This window comes from Apaloderma vittatum, unplaced genomic scaffold (assembly GCF_000703405.1).
Source record: "Apaloderma vittatum isolate BGI_N311 unplaced genomic scaffold, ASM70340v1 scaffold16809, whole genome shotgun sequence".
NCBI lineage: Eukaryota > Metazoa > Chordata > Aves > Trogoniformes > Trogonidae > Apaloderma > Apaloderma vittatum.
This window is the reverse complement of record NW_009736008.1, coordinates 1-18878: the sequence shown is the minus strand read 5'-3', so window position 1 is coordinate 18878 and position 18878 is coordinate 1. Positions and strand designations below refer to the sequence as shown.

The 18878-nt window shown below is 37.7% G+C and overlaps 1 protein-coding gene across 1 annotated transcript in view; it reads left to right on the top strand.

Moving 5' to 3' along the window:
* The window catches only part of OTOG (otogelin), a gene marked incomplete at its 5' end in the record, with an annotated part of 73459 nt that extends 57066 nt beyond the window's left edge, over positions 1-16393 (top strand). The window contains 14 exons of the mRNA XM_009876820.1: positions 981-1175; positions 2042-2254; positions 3003-3107; positions 3476-3586; positions 4375-4476; positions 4911-5009; positions 6384-6424; positions 7128-7203; positions 8111-8289; positions 8994-9098; positions 9523-9642; positions 10412-10457; positions 14898-14977; positions 16193-16393. Of these exons, the coding sequence (XP_009875122.1) occupies positions 981-1175; positions 2042-2254; positions 3003-3107; positions 3476-3586; positions 4375-4476; positions 4911-5009; positions 6384-6424; positions 7128-7203; positions 8111-8289; positions 8994-9098; positions 9523-9642; positions 10412-10457; positions 14898-14977; positions 16193-16393 (1673 nt within the window). The remainder of the gene's footprint in view (positions 1-980; positions 1176-2041; positions 2255-3002; positions 3108-3475; positions 3587-4374; positions 4477-4910; positions 5010-6383; positions 6425-7127; positions 7204-8110; positions 8290-8993; positions 9099-9522; positions 9643-10411; positions 10458-14897; positions 14978-16192) is intronic.
* Between the last annotated feature and the right edge of the window lie 2485 nt (positions 16394-18878).

Below are 18878 nucleotides of genomic sequence, written 5' to 3'. Positions count from 1 at the left end.
AAAAGCCTCAGTTCCTCTATTTAGAGGGCTCTGATACATATTTCCTGTGTGGCATTCTGGCCATTTTTAGTAGAGAGGAGCTGAATAAAATCAATCTCCTCTCCCAATTAATCTTTAAAGCCTTAAACTGTAACTTTGGTTTTGAGCAAGCAGTGCCGTTGTGAACTTATTGCCATGATTCCAGATGATGTTGCTGTATGATTTAGGTATCATTGCATGATGAGAATCAACTGTGTTCGTAGTACATGGAACTGTACTATTGGCACTTGTAGTCATTCTCAGTTTGCCGTACTTATACAGCTTTAACCACTGTTTTGAACCCGTGAAAGATCATGTTAAGTTTTCAACAGCAAAAGTTAAATCAAAATGAGATGCTTTTTTGCTCTATTCCTGCATGCACCCATAACATGCCACAGAATTTACATTAGTAATAGAAAGGTTAAATTTAACTGTATTCTTTGACTTAAAAATTACACATGTGAAAGTGTGGATATCTATTAAACAGTAATTAATTCATCCCATTCTTTATTATTCCACATAAAGCAATGCTGAATTTGTCTTTACATATATACTTTTGAGTTTGACAAAGCTCTGCCCTTTTGTTATCATTGCATTTTCTTTAGCCACTGCAAAGTATTCAGAATGATTCAGAGCAGAGTATTATTAATGTGTATAGTATTGCAAATGTTTTTCAAGTTTAAAATACTCTGTATCAACACCATTGCATGGTTTGATATCTCTACTGCCAAAAGGCAAAGAGAAGCTTGATTAAAAAAACCTTACTATAGGAAGAGAAGGAGAAATGTTTGAAGTTTCCCTTTGTCATGCAGAAGGGAACTGATCTGTATTTGTGCTTTAAGTTGGTCAATCTTACTGAGCTGGCAAGTGCAGGAAGTTGACAAGACGCTAATGTGTTCTCTTAGGTACTGCCCCATGTGAATATAACCTGAGAACAAGTGATCTGTTTATTTTCTTCCTAGCCTTCCCCTGCCCTGAGAACTTCTCCTACCAGGCTTGTATTGCTGCCTGTGAGGTTCCAGATAATTGTCAGAGTAATGAGGTCGCTTCTCTGGACTCAGACTCCTGCTCAGTGTTGACAGAAGGCTGCATCTGTGCTGGAGGGACCATCCTTCACCGAGCTCACACTGCTGTCTGTATTCCTGAAGAAAAATGTGGTATATTTGATGTGATTTTCTTCTTTATTGTCTACAAGTTGGTGGTCAGATACTTTATTAGTAATAAGTTGAATTCTGGCCTGATGTGTGGGTTCTGCAAATGTCATTCCGTTGGGGACTCTTAGATGTTGAGTAAACATTAACTGTGCAGGTGAGCAAGCGGGAAACGTCCTTATGATGGACCATTTTGGTCACTTCTCAGCTGGAGGATGCTTTTCAAAATTAAAGTTTTTGGTTATGGTTATGCATTCTAGTGTTCGAAGTATGTTAGTCTTGGCCTCCTTTTCACCTAGCCCTTTGCCAAGGGTGCAACCTACTGGTATTGAAAGACATTCAAAAGGACGTGTACCAACGGTTAATTACACATTTTGAATAATACATTTATATGTCCTATGTTCTTTCTACCAGCAGAGGTATTTTCATTACAATTCTGCCTAATCCCACCAAATTGTGGGCCAATACTTAACACTAACAGCACAAAACTTAAAAGATTATAAATCATGTTACATAAGACTTTGTAAATTCAATAATAGTTTTGCCATGTGTGAAAATACAAAAGTAACTTATTTTCAGATCCCTGCTTTAAAAACTAAGGATTGGATTGAGATTTGAAGTGACTAGCCTTGCAGTGGAGAAACATAACAAAGTGACGGCCCTAATCTCTGGAGGGTATTGAGTTGTCTTGCTTTCTCATACAAACTCCATCTCAGACTGTCTTCTCTTTCACTTTTTTTGTGGGGCGTTGGAGGTACACGATGCCTTTAAAACTCTTATACTTCATAGATACGTGCCCACTGTGGGAGAAAATGGTTTTCAAAATTTGAAGGAAAAAGGAATTACTTACACATTCTGTTGTTGTGGTATAGCTTGTACGGACAGCTCAGGAGCACCCCGTGCAGTAGGCGAGATCTGGAAAACTTCTGTGAGCGGATGCTGTATGCAAACGTGTGTTGACAGTGACACCATTCTTCCGGTGGAATACAACTGCTCAGAGAGCCACCACTTAGACTGTCAGCGATTTGGAGAAGTGGCCTTGCTCGTTCCTGGTGATCACACATGTTGTCCTCAAAATATCTGTAGTAAGTATTCCGTAATGATTATGAAGCCTGCCCCATGGAATATGCAGATATTCTTTCTCTGAGACTTGTTTTTCTGTTGCACATCCTACTTTTGAATGAATGGGAATTGCTTCAATTCAGATTTACAGATTACGTAGGAAATTGTAGAAACTTTGTACTCTTTGGCTAAATATCCAGTAGGTTTTGAGGGAGAAGTAGAGGGAGGGTGCAGTGATTATAAGGACTGAAATAGCATTGTCTTTATTTGGATATGAATTGTGTTTCTCTCAACTGTGCAGGATATTGATTTCTTGTAATACTCAGCTATGAATAAATGATAAAGCTTGTTCCAAGAAAAAAAGATCAGATGATTGTTGATCTGATTTACCAAGTAAGCAGTAAAAAAAGGATATAGAAGGGTTTTTTAAAAATTCTTATTTAGCACAGAAAGTCCATTTAAAAAAGAAATTGCAAGCAGTTTTCATGTTTTCGCCACCTGGGATGATGTTGCAATGAGTATGAATTATATTTTTTTCCACTTTAAATTCTTACAAGGACTCAACTCTAGTTTAACTTCGCTTCTGTGGAGACCGTTGCAAATGCCAGACACTTGTTTTGGGTTTTTTTTGCTAGTTTGTTGTGGGTTTCATGTGCATACTGTTATTTGAAGGTCTGGGGTGTGGGAACTGCAAATCCTGCTTGCCGCTGCTCTACTTGACTTATAGGATAGTTTACAAGTTGTTTGTTGTTTTTTTCTTTTATGTAACAGTTTGTAATCAGAGCCTCTGTGAACCCCTAATTCCTGAATGCAATGGCTTGGAAAAGCTGGTTACTTACTACAGTGAAGAATCTTGTTGTCCCAGCTATGTTTGCGGTAGGTTTCTTTTTGAAAAGGTAAAAAAGTTCACCCTGTAAAAACGTTCTATAAACTAAATAGACCAACTTAAAAGCAAAAAGTCATTTAGTGTAGACATCTTTATTAGGATGGCCATTTTCAAAATTCTCTTACATCTAAAAGCTCAGGGTTGGTCTGTGCCTCAGTTGGAGGAGATACAATGATGGAGTCTCATGTTGAATAATCAGGTGAGAATGTGTCTTTGTTCTCTTGCGACACAAGGTAAAAGTTCTGAAGTATCTTGTAGCATTTCTGTGCTCAGCACTGCTGTTTCTTAGGAATATAATGTGACAGAGGATGAATGCTCTACTTCATATCAAGAAATAAATACGTTGTACTTTTTTCAGAATGTGATCCAGCAAAATGTGAACCAGTGGAGCAGATGCCAAGCTGTCGAGATGATCAAACACTTATTGCTGCTCGAGTTGAGAGTACCTGCTGCATTTCCTATATATGTGGTACAGTATCCTGACTAGTTGAGACTATAAGTGGTTTTTGTATATGCAGTGATGTCTACTGGTATCTTGCCAATTAAGTCCCCTTGTACTTCCTTTAGCTCTCCCAACATAGTAAGGCTTGAAAGTGGTTAAAAAAAATGCGCATAAAGTTTATAAAACGTAAGAAGTGGCAACAACCATTAGAGTCACAAACCAGCTTTGTGCAACTGCTTGGTATTCTTGGGTCCCCTAGAGGAGTGATGGTGAGTCCGTGGGTGAGGGATTGAGGGGCTTTTTAAGAGACTGTCCATGTACTACACTGTGTGGACTAGCTGCATGGATTTTCTTATCTGAAAGAAAACTCAAACTATATATGCTCTTGCTCCCTATATCCCATTGTATCAGCTATGGCCCATCTTATTCAAAGGTAAATTTGTTCAGTTCTTTTGGGGTTTGGCCGTTAATGACTTAAGTTAATAATAAAAATGCCCTTTTGGCATCAGTGAAATTTCTTCCTTTGGTTTAGGTTTCATAGAATCATAGAAGTTGGAAGAGACCTTGAAGATCATTTGGTCATTTGGTTCCAACCCCCTGTCAGGGACGGGGACACCTCCCACTAGACCAGGTTGCTTAAAGCCCCACCCAGCCTGGCCTCAAACACTTCCAGGGAGGGGCTTCCACAGCTTCTCTGGTGGTGAGACACTGTTCCAGTGTAAAGAATTTTTTCTTGTAGCTAACCTACATCTAGCCTCTTTCAGTTTGAAACCATTACCACATGTCCTATCACTAATTTAAATAATTTTTTCCAGCATGTGAGGGTTGCTCTGATCAAATACCCAAATGTCAAGAAGGAGAAGTTCTTATTGTGGATGGTAATACTACAGAAAAGTGTTGCCCTACATACCAGTGCAGTAAGTTTGACTTAATTTTGATATTTTAAGTGACAGAGAACATGTCAAATTTTGTAGTGTGGATGTTCGGTGCCAAAAACAGTGGAGGAGAGATACAGCTCCACTTGTGCATATAAATAAACTATCATTTGTGAACAAATACTTTTTATTTTTAAAACTTGATGTGCCTGAAACATTATCTGAATATCTGTATCATGAAGACAAATTAGTAATTTCAGGCTCTGAATTCTAGAGATCTAAAACTGTTTTAAATATTTGCCTAAAGTTCTTGTATTCCATGCTGCTATTATCTGATGGCTAACAATTATATTTCAATTATTGGTCTTTTCAAGTAAGATGTTTTCTGAAAGTACTTATTACTAATAAGTAATTGACTATCTCTTGATTCATATTTCTGTTCATCAAAATATGACAACCTTGTGTTTATCTCTTAGTTTGTGAAATACATCGTTGTCCTGAATTCAAATGTATGCTAGGCATGTCTTTGGTGGAGGTATGGAGCCCAGAGAAGTGCTGCCCCTTTCGGAGATGTGGTAAGATGACTGATTTTCATTTTAGTTGCCTTATACAATAAGACACTGACAAGAGCTTTGGGCTTTTGTATTTTAAGTCTGTTTTCCGCCAGCTACACCACTGTGATATAGAGAAGTTGCCTCGTGGTACTCAACTTCATCATCTGCCTGGTTTGTTTTTCTTGCCTCACAGGGTGATAACATACTGTAGAATTTGCCTGTCCAAACTGGATGACTAGTCATTTTGTAAAATTTTTTGTGGCAAGGTTCTGGGAGAGCTGCAAATGTGGCTTCTGTGAGAAGCTGTAGAAGCTTCCCCTACGTCTGATGGAGCCCCTGCCAGCCGGCTCCAAGTGGGACTCACTGCTGGCCAGGGCTGAGCCCATCAGTGACAGTGGTAGCACCTGTGTGATAACATATTTAACGGGGGAAAGGTTGTGTGGCAGCAATTGCTGCTGATAAGAGGAGTGAGAACAACTCCAGGCTGTGGGAATGACCCACTTTGGAGAAAGTGGAGAACTGTCTCCCGTGGGAGAGACCCCATGCTGGGGAAGGGAAAAGAGTGAGGAAGAGGGAGCAGCAGAGACAATGTGGTGAGCTGATCACAACCCCTGGTCCCCATCCCCCTGTGCTGCTGCGAGGGAGGAGGTAGAAAAATCAGGAGTGAAGTTGAGCCCAGGAAGAAGGGAGGGATGGGAGAAAGTGTTTTTAAGATTTGGATTTATTTCTCATTAGCCTACTCTGATTTGATTGGTAGCAAGTTAAATTGATTTCCCCAAGTCGAGTCTTGTTTTGCCCGTGACTGTAACTGATGAGTGATCTCACTGTCATTATCTTGACCCATGGGCCTTTCATTTTATTTTCTTTCCTCTGTCTAGCTGAGAAGCAAAGTGATAGAGCAGCTTTGGTGGTCACCTGGCATCCAGCCAGGGTCAGCCCACCACAGTTAGTAAATTATTTATGGCAAAAAAAAAAAAAGGTTAGGTTCACAGTCAGGAATTTGACAGTTCACAAAGACCGTAGTATATCATACATCTCTGTGATTCTTTAAACAATCCTCCATTGCTTTATATCAATGGTAATGATTTTCATCACTACAAGTAGGCCAATGCCTAGAATGTTTGTTGGTTTGGTTTTTTCAAAAGTGTTTAGGTAGTCTGCAGTTGATATAATTATGTAAATTGTTGTGATAAGTAAAGGTGAAACTGGTATTAGCTTTCAGGGTGGAAGAGAAATCACACACAATTCTGGATGCCCTACATGGGGATATTTCAAAAAACAGAACAACACCTTTGGCAATGACTTGTAAACCTGGAATTTCTGTTCTCTCTGATGCTGTTTTAAGCAAACGGCATATAACTTTCTAAACTATTGTTTCTCTTATATTTGTTTCAGAATGTGCATGTGAAACAATCCCCAAACCTCAGTGCAAAGTGGTATGAAATTCATCTTATTTATCAGTATTCTTTTATTAATTTATTTAATATATCTATTTATCAGTATCCTAATAATAATTTTATCAGTGAAATATGAAATGTCATGTCATTCTCTTTTTTTTTTTTTTAAACTGCTTTCCAAGAAGATATTTTTGTTTTTAAGAAGACAGTTCAGTTTAAATATCTTGCAGAATAAAATGGCTGTATAGTGTTGATATTTCTGGAGCTTTTAATAACTATATCCTACCCTGAAGTATTGGCAGAGTAGAACTGCTTTCATGCACTCAGGGTTTATTATTTTTTTTAGTGTCAAAACTAAATGCTTTAAAGCATCAGTATTTTGTTAATATTACTTGTTATGGTGAAAATGCTGATGTGTCTCAGATGTGGAGATTTCTAGACAAAGGCAAGCCCTTGCATTTCAGCGTTGGCCTGCCTTAGTCTTCTCTGTCCTGAAGGTCTGCTGTGCTGACACCAACAACCGCTCCTGTTTTTCAGATGTAAAAAAACCCCATCCCATGTGGATATCATTACTAAAATAAATGTCCATGTGGATGGTGAAAGTGGATTCAAAATAGGTTTCTCAGGACAAGAGATACTGCTACTCAAATCCTGAAGTACAAGTGTTTAAAAGAAAAAGATCACATGGATAAGAAAACACTGTCGTTTCACTTCTCTTTTTTTTCTGCTTTTATACTCTTAGGGGCAGAAACTTCAGATAGATGAACAGTTTCAGAACAGTACAGAAAATATCTGTAACTGTGTTAAGTACAAATGTGGTAAGTCAGAGAAGAATTTAATTCAAAGACAGACCCTTTCAAGTGCTAAGGTAAATTAGGAATTATAAATCCCGTGTTCAGTTTGAAGTGAGGAGGAAATAAATGACTGACATAGTTCTCAAATAGTGTAAGAAATGGCAGGAAAGTAGGACTGATCACTAAATATTTGACTGATTATGGCCTGTCCTTTTCTTCTGTTAGTTCCTACAGTGGGAGAGGGTGTGCAGGGAAATAGCAGACAGGATTTGGGGCAAGTTTGGGTGGTATTGGCTAAGCAAGTCTGCATTCTGCTGAACTGGAGCAAGAAAGTAAAACACATACTTGGTGTCCACTTAAAGAAAAATCCTGCTAACCCATTACGGGGCTACTCAGGAGCTGGTAGACACACTTATGTGCTTTAGCGGGTCAAGAACTGCATTCAGCACCACGGGAATTTGTCTGGACGGGGAGAGGAAATAATTCCTGTGGGGCACCCAGCTGGCCAATAGCGTTGGGTCTGTCCTAGCCTAGATTTCTACAAGGAAGATGTATGCTTCTGAGCTAGTTATCCTCTGTGCCCTCAATAACTGGTAAGGAGAAAGAGACATTTCTCAGGTTTCTTATGTTGAAGTAGACTTAAAAACAAATCAGTTGGAGAAGCCTGCACTGACATTTTGGTGGTGCAGCTAAGAGAGTATTATATATTTATTTAGATTTCATGCATGGTTACATTTGAAATAATTTGGTGATTGTAGTGAAACATTAAACTACTTATTATTAACAATCTATATTTGAAAATCTATCCCATAATTCCTAAGGGAGTAGATTTTTTTTCCATTCCTGATGACTGTTTGAAACATTTTTAACAGAGTTTTGATACCAAACTGACTGTCCTGAGTGTGCTGTTTATCTTTGTGTATTCTTCCAGTGAGAGACAAAGTTTGCCTGAGTAACGAGAGAGGTGTGCTGCTTCCCGGACAGACAATTGTGGAGCACAGCGCAGATGGCATTTGCCATATTTCTCACTGTACAAATGTGATTGATCCCTCCACTAAATTCTACCGAATAAACACGTCTTCAGTAGACTGTGCTGTCAAGTGCAAAGCTGTAAGAAATTCAGAATTTTAGACGCGTATATTGCAACTGGTGGTCTTAATTGTGTTTTGTTTAGTTTCGTTAAGTAGGTTACGGTCATATGAGCAAGATGGAAACTGAGAAGTTACAGTAACTGAGATCTCCCTCTAAATTAAGTGCTGCTGCACTTGATGTTTTCACTATATTCTCCCCTGTGTAAATCTTTACCACAAAGCAAGGTGTATAGCATACTGCCACCTTGCATCCCTGTATAACTTTAGCTGCATTACACCTACACTGGTACAAACTCTTGGCAGACATTAGCTCAGTAAAAATTGGAAAAATAATAATTATAAATAGAAGTATTCTAGATGTGGCAAAAACAACCTTATAAAATAAGCAAATGATACCATGTCTTTTAACGAAGTATGATACGTTACCATAAGAGTATTATATAGATTACTTGTTCTAATTATGCCTAATGTATAAAAAAGCAGAATTTTAGTTACTCTTGAAATAAGCTGTCAGACTTATACTTGAAAATGGTAGAAAGACCAGTTTATTCTCTTGAGCTGGAGCTTCTCCCCGTTTATTTCAGTTAATATCAAAGACTTGTTAATGTGCAGTGTGTAAAAATGAAAGCTATGCAGATACCCCAAAAAAATGCCCATCACATGAGTGAAATGTCAACCTGCAAGATGGTCTGACGCAAGGAATAATCTATTTGATTTTGGCAGAACCAAATCTACCAGCCTCCAAAAGATTTAACAACTTGCTGTGGTAGCTGTAAGAACTTGTCTTGCCTCCACACTTTCAGCAATGGCACAGTTTCCAATTTTAAGGTAAGTTTCTGTGTGTCTTATTCCCTTACAATAGTTAACAAAAATTTACAAGATACTGTGCACATACTCCATATAAAATATGCAGAGAAGAACTTTATTTGGTCAAATACTAGAAATAGTTTGGCATGTGCACAACATCAGTTTCTTGGATAGTCAGTCATATAACAGTCTACAAAGATTAAGGGATTTTGATGCATCAGAGAATTATCATCAACTTGACTGTTGAACCTGCCTAACATTATACATTTAGTGGACTTCTAAGTTCTGTACTGAAACAGAGCCTTAACATACATCCAAGTTATGTTTTGCTAATTATATTTTACTAGTATTTTTGACGCAGACAAATCACATTCAGTGGAATTTTATAATAATACTGCTTTTGCCGAGTTTCTGAGCCAAGTTTCTGTCTTGCCATCTTTAACAGCCTGGTGCTGTTTGGATTTCGAACTGCGTCAGATACGAATGCGCTAACACTGCAGCAGGGCCAGTTCTGGTTTCCTCTTCAGTTGGCTGCCCACCCTTTAATGAAACTGAATGTGTGAAGGTCAGTGGTCAGTACATTGTTTGCATTCCAGCTATGATTCATGTTTGCATGAAAAGATTAACACAACATAAGATGTTTTAACCTCAGGAAGGGGGAAGAAATTATAAATTTTTGTAGTGCCTGCATTTTTGCCTAGACATTTGAAAGTGAAAAGCTCTAACTATACACATATAATGTGCCACCAGACTGTCGAGTGACACAACTGGAGAAACCTCTTCTTATGCTCAGAAAATACCCTTTTTTCCATAGATTCTTGTAATATCAAACTAGTCCCCATACAGCTGTCTGAACTTGTATGCTTTTCTAGGTTGGACTTCTGGGAAGTGCTTCATGCTACAGCGCTGAGGACAGCATGAATCTCCCCTGTGGGGAGTGGCTGGCTTCTCATTTAGATGAAACCTCTTGCTGCTTTGAATTCAGAATCGGTGTTTTGTGATTGTTGTTTTGGCCTCTGCAAGAAGTCAGAGGTTTACTCTTGAGTTACATGTGATGGCGTCAGACTTAACGCAGTTGTTCCCTCTCCAAATGTGGTGTTTCGGTAGCTGGTGCTGCATAGAGGCATTTGGTGTCAACCACTTAATACTCACTTGTGCTAAAACAGTCAGGTTAGATCATTTACAGCCAAACCTTCATCCAGTCGCCAGAGTGCTGCATTTGACTAAATAACATTGCAGAGCTTTATCTGGAAGATATTTCTAATAGTGCAGGTACACAGGAATGAATGTTTGAAAAAATCATTTTTTTTCTTATTTATTTCTCTCTTGGTCAGGTTGGAGGCTATGTTCTGCCTTTCTTAGAAGGATGCTGCAAAACATGTAAGTGATTAATGACGCTTCTGCCTTCCAAGTCTGTCTGATTTGTTATTACCTTAGAAACAAAGTTGATCCTTTCCTATATGAAAGCTTGATTCACTGATCTCAAAGGGCAGGCTTTTCCCTGTTTTACTCATGTATACCAGTGGAAGTGGTGGAGTCAAATCAGAAGATGATATTTTAACATGGAAGGGTTTACTCCACTGCTAGTGATTGTGGCTGGCCATGTCACTAGAATTGCTGGCTTGAATAGTTCGTAGTTCTCATGTAAAACTCCTCAATTACTGCATTTAATACAACGAAAGTACCATGTTCTGGAAGGCATCTTAAACCAGGTTTCCTCTACACTGATCTATGCAGTTTGTAAGTTAATGCTGTAAATATTTAAGTGATTGTAATATAGTGTTAGCCTTCATTAACAAATAGTTCAGAACCTTTCAGGCAATATCTTTTAAAAGAACTTACAATTTAAAAATCCCCCACTTTATTACTAAGATATGTTTTGACATCAATGAGCGCTAATAAAGCTTCTCTGGAGAAAATAAAAAGTTCTCTACTGAATAGATTCTGAAAGTGCTAATTCTTAATATAGATTAAGGGCTAAGTAATTTTTTTCTTAACACATAGCTGAAACATTTTGACTGATTTCATGAAGAACTTAGCCCTAGGCAGACACCTAACCTGAATAGTTTAAGCTCAAATACTTAAAATTGACAATGCTGTAAGCAATTGAAAAGCAGATTTTATACTGGGCAGTCTTATTCATGTCTAAAGAGGTGCAAAAAATCTGACTTCATTTGCATAAGTGGCTGTATAGTGACCTAGCAGCTAAAGATAGTGAGAGATAAAGTGTGGAAAAGAGCTGGAGAAAGGAGGAGTTGTTTCCTGCAGAGCGGGATCGGACTCGAACAATCTGACTGCCAGCTATGGTACCACGTGCCCAGTTCCTGCAGTGGCATCTGTGTTCCCAACTGGGAGGTACCTTTGGTGATAGTAATTATGTATTGCATTTTGTAGTACAAAGTTCATTAAAGCTGTAGAAAATTTGTCTGGGTTTTTTTTTTCCTTCTACTGATCATTGTCAGAGAATGATGGTGTCTTTTCGTGTTTTTTCACTCTGGTGGACCTGTTTTGAGTACTTGTCCTAGGCTTTTGGAGATTAGTTTTTAATTATCTGATGTTACCCATTAGTGCCTTAGCAGCTGGTTAAGACAGCTTCTGAGCAAACAATTTATTAAGACTGTTAGAAATCCGTTAAGCTACTTTTTCAGCAAGGCAGAAGATCTTGCTACTATACTTAGAGAAAGATTATAACCATGCTCTTAAATAACTAAGTCTGGGTCATGCATCACAAAGTAAAATGAAACTTGAAAAATCCAGTGACGTCTGAGATGCATTTCCAAGTAGATTCATACAGTTTTGATTTCACACCTGCTTATAGACAACCTCTATGAATCATGTAGTTCATTCTGACTCTGAACAAATCTGGCATGAGAGTTGTTAGTCAACTGTAATTGTGTGAGATGTTTTATGTCAAGGGTTATCAGGTTTTTGTTTACCTTTGAAGTATTTTACCATTAGAAACCTTTGTGATTTCTTTTCTTTCAGTTTTATAAGGTATTTGAAAATTAAGTACCAAGAGTTCCATCAAAACCCTGAGAGTTTTTACAAATGTCGCTCAGGGGAAGGGATACTATCTATTTACTGCAGCCCCAAAAGGGCAACTTAAATGTAGGATACCAGATTGTCTTAGTTTATACCAGGGTAGATGAGATTCTTCCTGGTTTTGACGTTAGGTTTAGCAATACAAGTAATACCTGGACACGTTCATGAGCTGCTGGCACAGAGATCCCTGCTTGAGCAGGGAGGTAGGACCAGCTGACCTGTCCAGAGGTCCTTTCCAATGTCACCTCCTCTGTGATCCTGTAATATACAGACATTTTAAGGTTGAATTCTTTTCTCAAATATGCTGAAATGTAGTAACTCCAGGTGTTTCATACTGATAGAGAATCTTCTGTAACATTTACTGTGTTCAATATGTAATATTCTTACCAGGTTCTTCAGTGTCCATGCTCCTCCCATTCCCTGTTAGCCCAGTCACCCCTACAGCCCATGCTGGCTGTTACACAGGTACATTCTCCTGAAAATAAGTAGGACCAACCCAAACAGCATCATTGTTGATTTCCAACAATGTCCTCCCCGATAGGAGCATCAGGCCTCACATTACCCAGTTACACCAAAAGCTGCAGTGTAGTGTAACTGCTCATGGTTTGGAGGGGCTACAGCTTGGTTTGGTTTTGATTTTCATTTTGCACTGTGTGGGCGGTGCATTGTTGTTAGCCAACAATGTACTGTTGGTGGTAAGCACTTGCATGGTCCGTAGCTTTGCTGCATGTGTGAAATTGCTGTGTTTAAAAAAGTAAGCAAATTCTGTTTGCAGTGCTGTAGAACATAGAGACTAATGGCTTTGCTTGTTAAAGCTTGTTCTGTCAGCAGCATTTTTGGAGATAATGTATAGTTTTGCTTCCATATACAGTAGAAGCAGATCATTTCTTTCCCATCCATAGTTAGGACAGTATGCTGAAAGTAGCAAGGCTGTGTGTACTCCATCAAAATTGGAGATTGTTCTTTTTAATGGAGCATGTTATTTTTTTTTTTATGATTTTAATGTGGTATGAATGCAGTTGTTTTGGCATTTATTTTGAGAACATCTCTCTGTAAGAGAAAGATGTTGGGTGTAATTTTGTATATCACCGATTGATACATCCTTCATTAAATTACATTCATGACTCTAGAACTATGCTAAAATCTATATTGCGCTTTCATATTGATGTCACTTTAAATGATGATGTTATGAGTCAACCCAAAGAACAAGCAAGGATTTTTGACCATGCACACTCTGAAAAAGCTCATTATAAAACAACACATAAAAGATGCTCACGTTTTGTAAGCCTGTTCATGGAGAAGCATATTGTGTTGTAGGGCTCATTAAAAGCCGCTGGACATTCAAGTACGTAATGCAAATACACTATATAATTAATTTTTGTGAGATACGATGTACTTTCATAATAGTGTGGGCGAAGTCATAGCCACAGCTGCACTGAATTCTCCATTCTCTACACCATGTACAATGTAGAAGAGGAAAAGTCATGAACAGGACTACGAGAAACATGAAATAATGGTGAGTGTTTTATTTTCAAAATCTGTTCATTTTTTTCTTCACTTATCAATTTACTTTTTCCCTAAGCAAATGTAATTCGACAGTAGTCAAGCAGTAGCCAGCCATTTCAGATTGTAGATTTTTCTTTGTTTCCAAGAAGGTTCATTGTTGTCTATTCTTTCATCTTCCATAAACGTTTACTATGTCTAGAAATAGTAGCAGGCTTTTACATTCAAGAAAAAAAACAAACAAAACCTCAAAAACCACAAAAATGCTTTTCTTTGAGAACCAGTATTACCTGGTTTGACAGTGATTGGAGCAGGAAACTGGTCATTGCACATCAGGATGTAATAAACCTCTGTCACAGTTGAATCAAACCAGCGAGTCTTTCATTGCCCTTGTTTTCCTGGAGGTAACAGTATTCACATTTTGTCAACACCTTTGGATTTCTTGATTTCTTGACTGAAAGAAAGCGCAGCTCTAAGTGGAGTTACTACATCCTGATGTATAAAATCTGCTGTCAAAGTGTGACAGCTGTTGTAATGGAACGGATTATTCGTTTCTTTTACAGATCTGCAAAGTGATATGATTCCTTCAGCACAGAGAGGATCATCGGAAGAAGATACTGTGCTTTCTGATCTCTAACAACTGAATTTATACTGAAACTTCCTTGCTTTTCTTCAGATGTTCAGGACACGCTTCTTCTAAGTCCTCATTTTATTTTGTGTTTTCTTTTGATCTTATTTCATCCCTATATTTTGTACAGACTTCATTGAGGAAAAAATGTGAAAATGATGTTAATGAAAATGGAAATAAAAATTCTAATTCATTCACTGGTGTTTCTTTTCATATTTAATAAAAGTATACAGAAATGTAAAGTTCCCATAAGCCTTATACTTCATCAGATTCTGCTGTTAAGTGTTCATTTTAAACTTGGTTTATGCCACTGGAATGCAGTTATTGCAATTAAAGTTTGTTACAGTTACTTAATAGAAAATGCATCTTCTTACAGGAGTGGTTGATCAGTTTTTACAGGATTTTTTGAGAGACAGGAGTTACTCTTAAAAGGCTACTGAGTGAAAAAATTGACCGTTTTGAATTGTTATTGAAGGTATTTAAAAGTGATTTAATGTCTAGCTAATGTCACTTTGCCAAAGTGCAGTGATGTACTGGGTATTTTCTTCTTTGTGTCTCTCAACCCATAAAACATTTAGGAATGTTTTTGTCTCTGAAATGTTTAGAATTTTGAGCTGATTATTTTGCAATCGATGCCCATTTTGCAGGTAAAGAAGATGGAAAATTCTGTAAAAAGGTGACTGTTAGGATGACTATCCGCAAGAACGACTGCAGGAGTAACACACCAGTAAGTAACTATCACAGTGTCTTTTAACAGAAGGGGAAAAAAAAAGCAATAAATAAAAAGAAGGAAGAAAAGGAACACAGATTCCATGATGCTGTTGTCTGCATCTCTCTCACAGAGAGCTGTTTTAATGTTCCCTACGTTCTCAGCAGTCATCTTCTCAAGTAATAACAAAAAGAGGGATGTGACTTCTGGTTTTGTATGCATTTAGGTACATCCTGATTTAGTGCAAATCCAAGGTCTCAATTCACCCTATAATGCAATTACTATATACAGATAACTTTGATATAACTGAATCTTGCTAGTGATACAGTAGAGTTAAAAATGGCTGCAGATGTATTTGATTTTCCATCTGTGTAGGGGAAGTATTTAACTGCCCAGCTTCACGAAGAAAGGAATCTTGGGTCCTGAAGGGTTTTTTTAGGCATGCTGTGAAAATGTGGATGAAGCACGAGGCACGAAGAGCTGACGGTAGGAGGACACCAGCAGTGTCCTGCTGGGCGCTGAGGTGGTGTGAGCAGCAGCAAGGGTGCAGACAGACGTCTCGTGTGAGATATGTAAGAGCGCCTAGAAAAGCTGTAATAAGAGTCTAGGGAAACAGCTGGAACCTCTAAAATGTCTCTGAGAGTATGTTTTGTAGAGTAAGCTGTTGAGCAGCCAGGAAATTTAGTCTTGGTGTCTCATTGAACAGAAATGCAAATCCTGACTATTAAACTTGAACAAATTATCAATTTATATGACTGTTTCTGTTACAGTCAGTATTACAGTTTTTGGTATCACTAGTAATAACTACCCTGTAGCTTTTCAAAAGACTGATTCTTTATATTCCTCCTTACTGATACCAGCACGGCAATGCTGTATCACTGAAATTAATATGTAGGGAGTTGTGGATCGAACATATGGTCCTATGTTCAATTCAAGGTTGTTATGAATACTTTAAAATCCAAAACTAAAATAGTTCTTTTGTCTGTTAATAGCCAAAATATGCTGTTACTGGAATTGACAGGAAACTTGTTACTAATCTCCGAAAGATAAAAATCGAGAGCTATTTGGGCAACATATTTGAGAGTTTATTACTCGGTGGGATTCATAAGGGGATAGAGGAAATACCTCCAAATTTTTCATTTTTCTGCCTTTGGATTTGGACTTTATTGAGAACTCCTAAATTTATTTCCTAGCTGTTTCTGTTTGCTGATTATTCTTCGTACTTGTTACCAGGTGAACATTGTTTCGTGTGATGGGAAGTGTCCATCTGCAAGCATTTACAACTACAACATCAACACATACGCAAGATTCTGCAAATGCTGCAGGGAGCTTGGGCTACAGAGACGAACCGTGCAATTGTATTGCACCAGTAATTCGACCTGGGTCAGCTATTCAATCCAAGAGCCTACAGATTGCTCTTGCCAATGGTCATAAAACATAGTAAAAAGAAAGAAAACAGCAAGCCCAGCTGTTCCCAACATAAGATAATTTGTATAGTTTATCTATTAAAAATTCAATATCCAATCCACTAAATTTTACCAGTTTAACGCTTCAAGAGTAAAAATATTTTTGGACTGTCCTAAATTTCTGAAAAATGCCTTTGCATCGATTGTATTGTGATTCGCCTTCATGTTCATTCACAGGGATTATTTTAAGGGTTCTTGATGTTTAAGAGGTCTTGATGTGCGCAAGTCTAAAACGTTGAACAGATTTGAGTTAGAGACACCTCAACACAAAAAAACCACCATCTTTTGTGTTCCAGAAGGCTGTCCCACTGTTTGTCAGGCTCCAATTCCTGTTTTAAATCACTGACTGGCTTATGTGGCAGCAGTTCACTATTCTGAATGCATTTTGATTCTGCAAATACATTCAGCGTCCATTAAGAAGAGTTGTTTTGGACAACATGAGAAAAAATTTCAGTTTAAATCATATTCCTATTGCGAACTAGAGCAAGTATAAGAAATTCACTTAAAGTTGTTGGGGTTTTTTTCTGTTTTGTTTTTAATCAGGGAAACATTGTCAATACTGATAACTGTATGTAATATTCCCTGGTAATAAATGCATTTTTTCTAGTGTATTTTGTATTGTAGTGAAGAGCATTATGGAAAACACATGATCTACAGAACAGATAGACTGTTCTTAGGTTATCTAGATTAGTTGTAGGTCCATTTTCTGCTGAACAATATGACATAAACTGAAAATACACAGATACTACAAATTAATATCATTTTACATTCCTTTATATAGGTATACCTTAAATGAAAGCATCCAGCTTATGAAATGTACCACACTTAAACTGTTACTTTAGGAGAATGAACTTTGTTTAACACTAATTCTACAGATGTGAAAATCTATTAGGAAAGAGAAAATCAGGTTTATCTGTTGAAAATGTACAATTGTAAGGTTTGACATTTCAAAAGCAATTTTGCTTATGAACTTGAATAATTAGCATTTTGTTTTAATGAATTAATTTTCTCCTCTAAGTCAATGTTGCTGTTCTGTTTTCCAAAAAAAGCCACGAAGATTCAGTAGAAATTCATTAAAATTGTAGATAGCATGATGATATGCTGGAGATCCTGTAATAGAAAATAGATGTGAACTTCTTAAAAAGCTGCTTGTCTGAAGTTAATGTAAGGAAATGTGTTGTTAAAATCAGTCATGTGAACATTTTTGATAATAATTTTGTATTCTGTACATTTCATTCTTACAATATCTAATAAACAACAGGAAGTCTTATTTTGTTACAATTAATTTTGCTATCATTGTTAAAGCAGCTTGCTTACTATCATGTACTTCAGCACAGTGTTCATTAATCTTTCACAGTGTACGTGGTCCATTTTAGGGTTTGCTATTATCACTAGTGCTAACCAAGGAAGACCTTCATGTGGGGTTTCAAAAGTCTACATCTTTTGCTGTTTCTGTTACAGTTGGCTTGCAACCTCAGAAATGTAAAATTCACTTTATTCAAAACAAAAATTGGAAAACCTCTGCTTATAAGAACACATTTCTGACAAGCTCAGATAGGCTGTTTGTTCTGGAAAAACAGAGGAGGAGGATAAATTTCTGCATATTTCCTTTCGACAGTTCCCTTTTTGCTCTACTGTCTCTCAGGACTGACTGCAAGGAGTAGTTGATTGTGTTTTGATGAGAGTTCAGGCTTTTTTTTTATAATATAGTTGTGTAGCAATAATTACCCTTTGGCACTTGGGCTCAGGCAAGTTGTATGTGCAGTCTCTAGGTGTTTAGTAAGACACACTCCTTGTTCAAAGACATCTTTTAAATAGTGAAAAAGGACAGAGTTTGGGAAGAGTGCATCCTCTGGAAAACCCTGGATTGAGGAGCAGGAAAAAATTGCTGTTTACAAGACATCGAGGAGAGCTGAGTCCTTGAACTCAAGTGCTCAAACTTCAAGCTTGGGCATTTGCAGAGGTCAGGTTTAGCGTCCCCTACTACCAGCTAGCAGGTGCCATCCTAGAGCCTTAAAACAACTGTACTTTCTTTTTAGTAAGAAGTTGTCTTTTGCTTGATTATGTAGATATAATATGAAGGGTATACAGCACTGAAGATACGCTCTGTGGAATATATGCAGTTTCTTATCACAGCCTTAGTTGTGTCTTTATTACCTTTAAAGGCGTATGTGCATTTAGAGCAGACGAACTACTTTGTGTGGCAAAAGTTAAGTCCTACACTGAGCACATAAAACAAGTCCCTAGAAGACAATTTGCTTTCTAAAAGTCTCCAGCAGTACGGCTGTTCCTGTGCCAGCAGCCCCAGAGCCGCCACCGGCTCCCTCGCTGAGGTCAGCCAGGAGTTCTTGCCCGGGGATCTTAAAAGGTGAAGGGAGAAAGAAAAAAAAAAAAGAAAAAGAAAACCTGGTTTTAGAAGCACAAAAGAGACAAAACAGCAGCTGCTCTTGGGG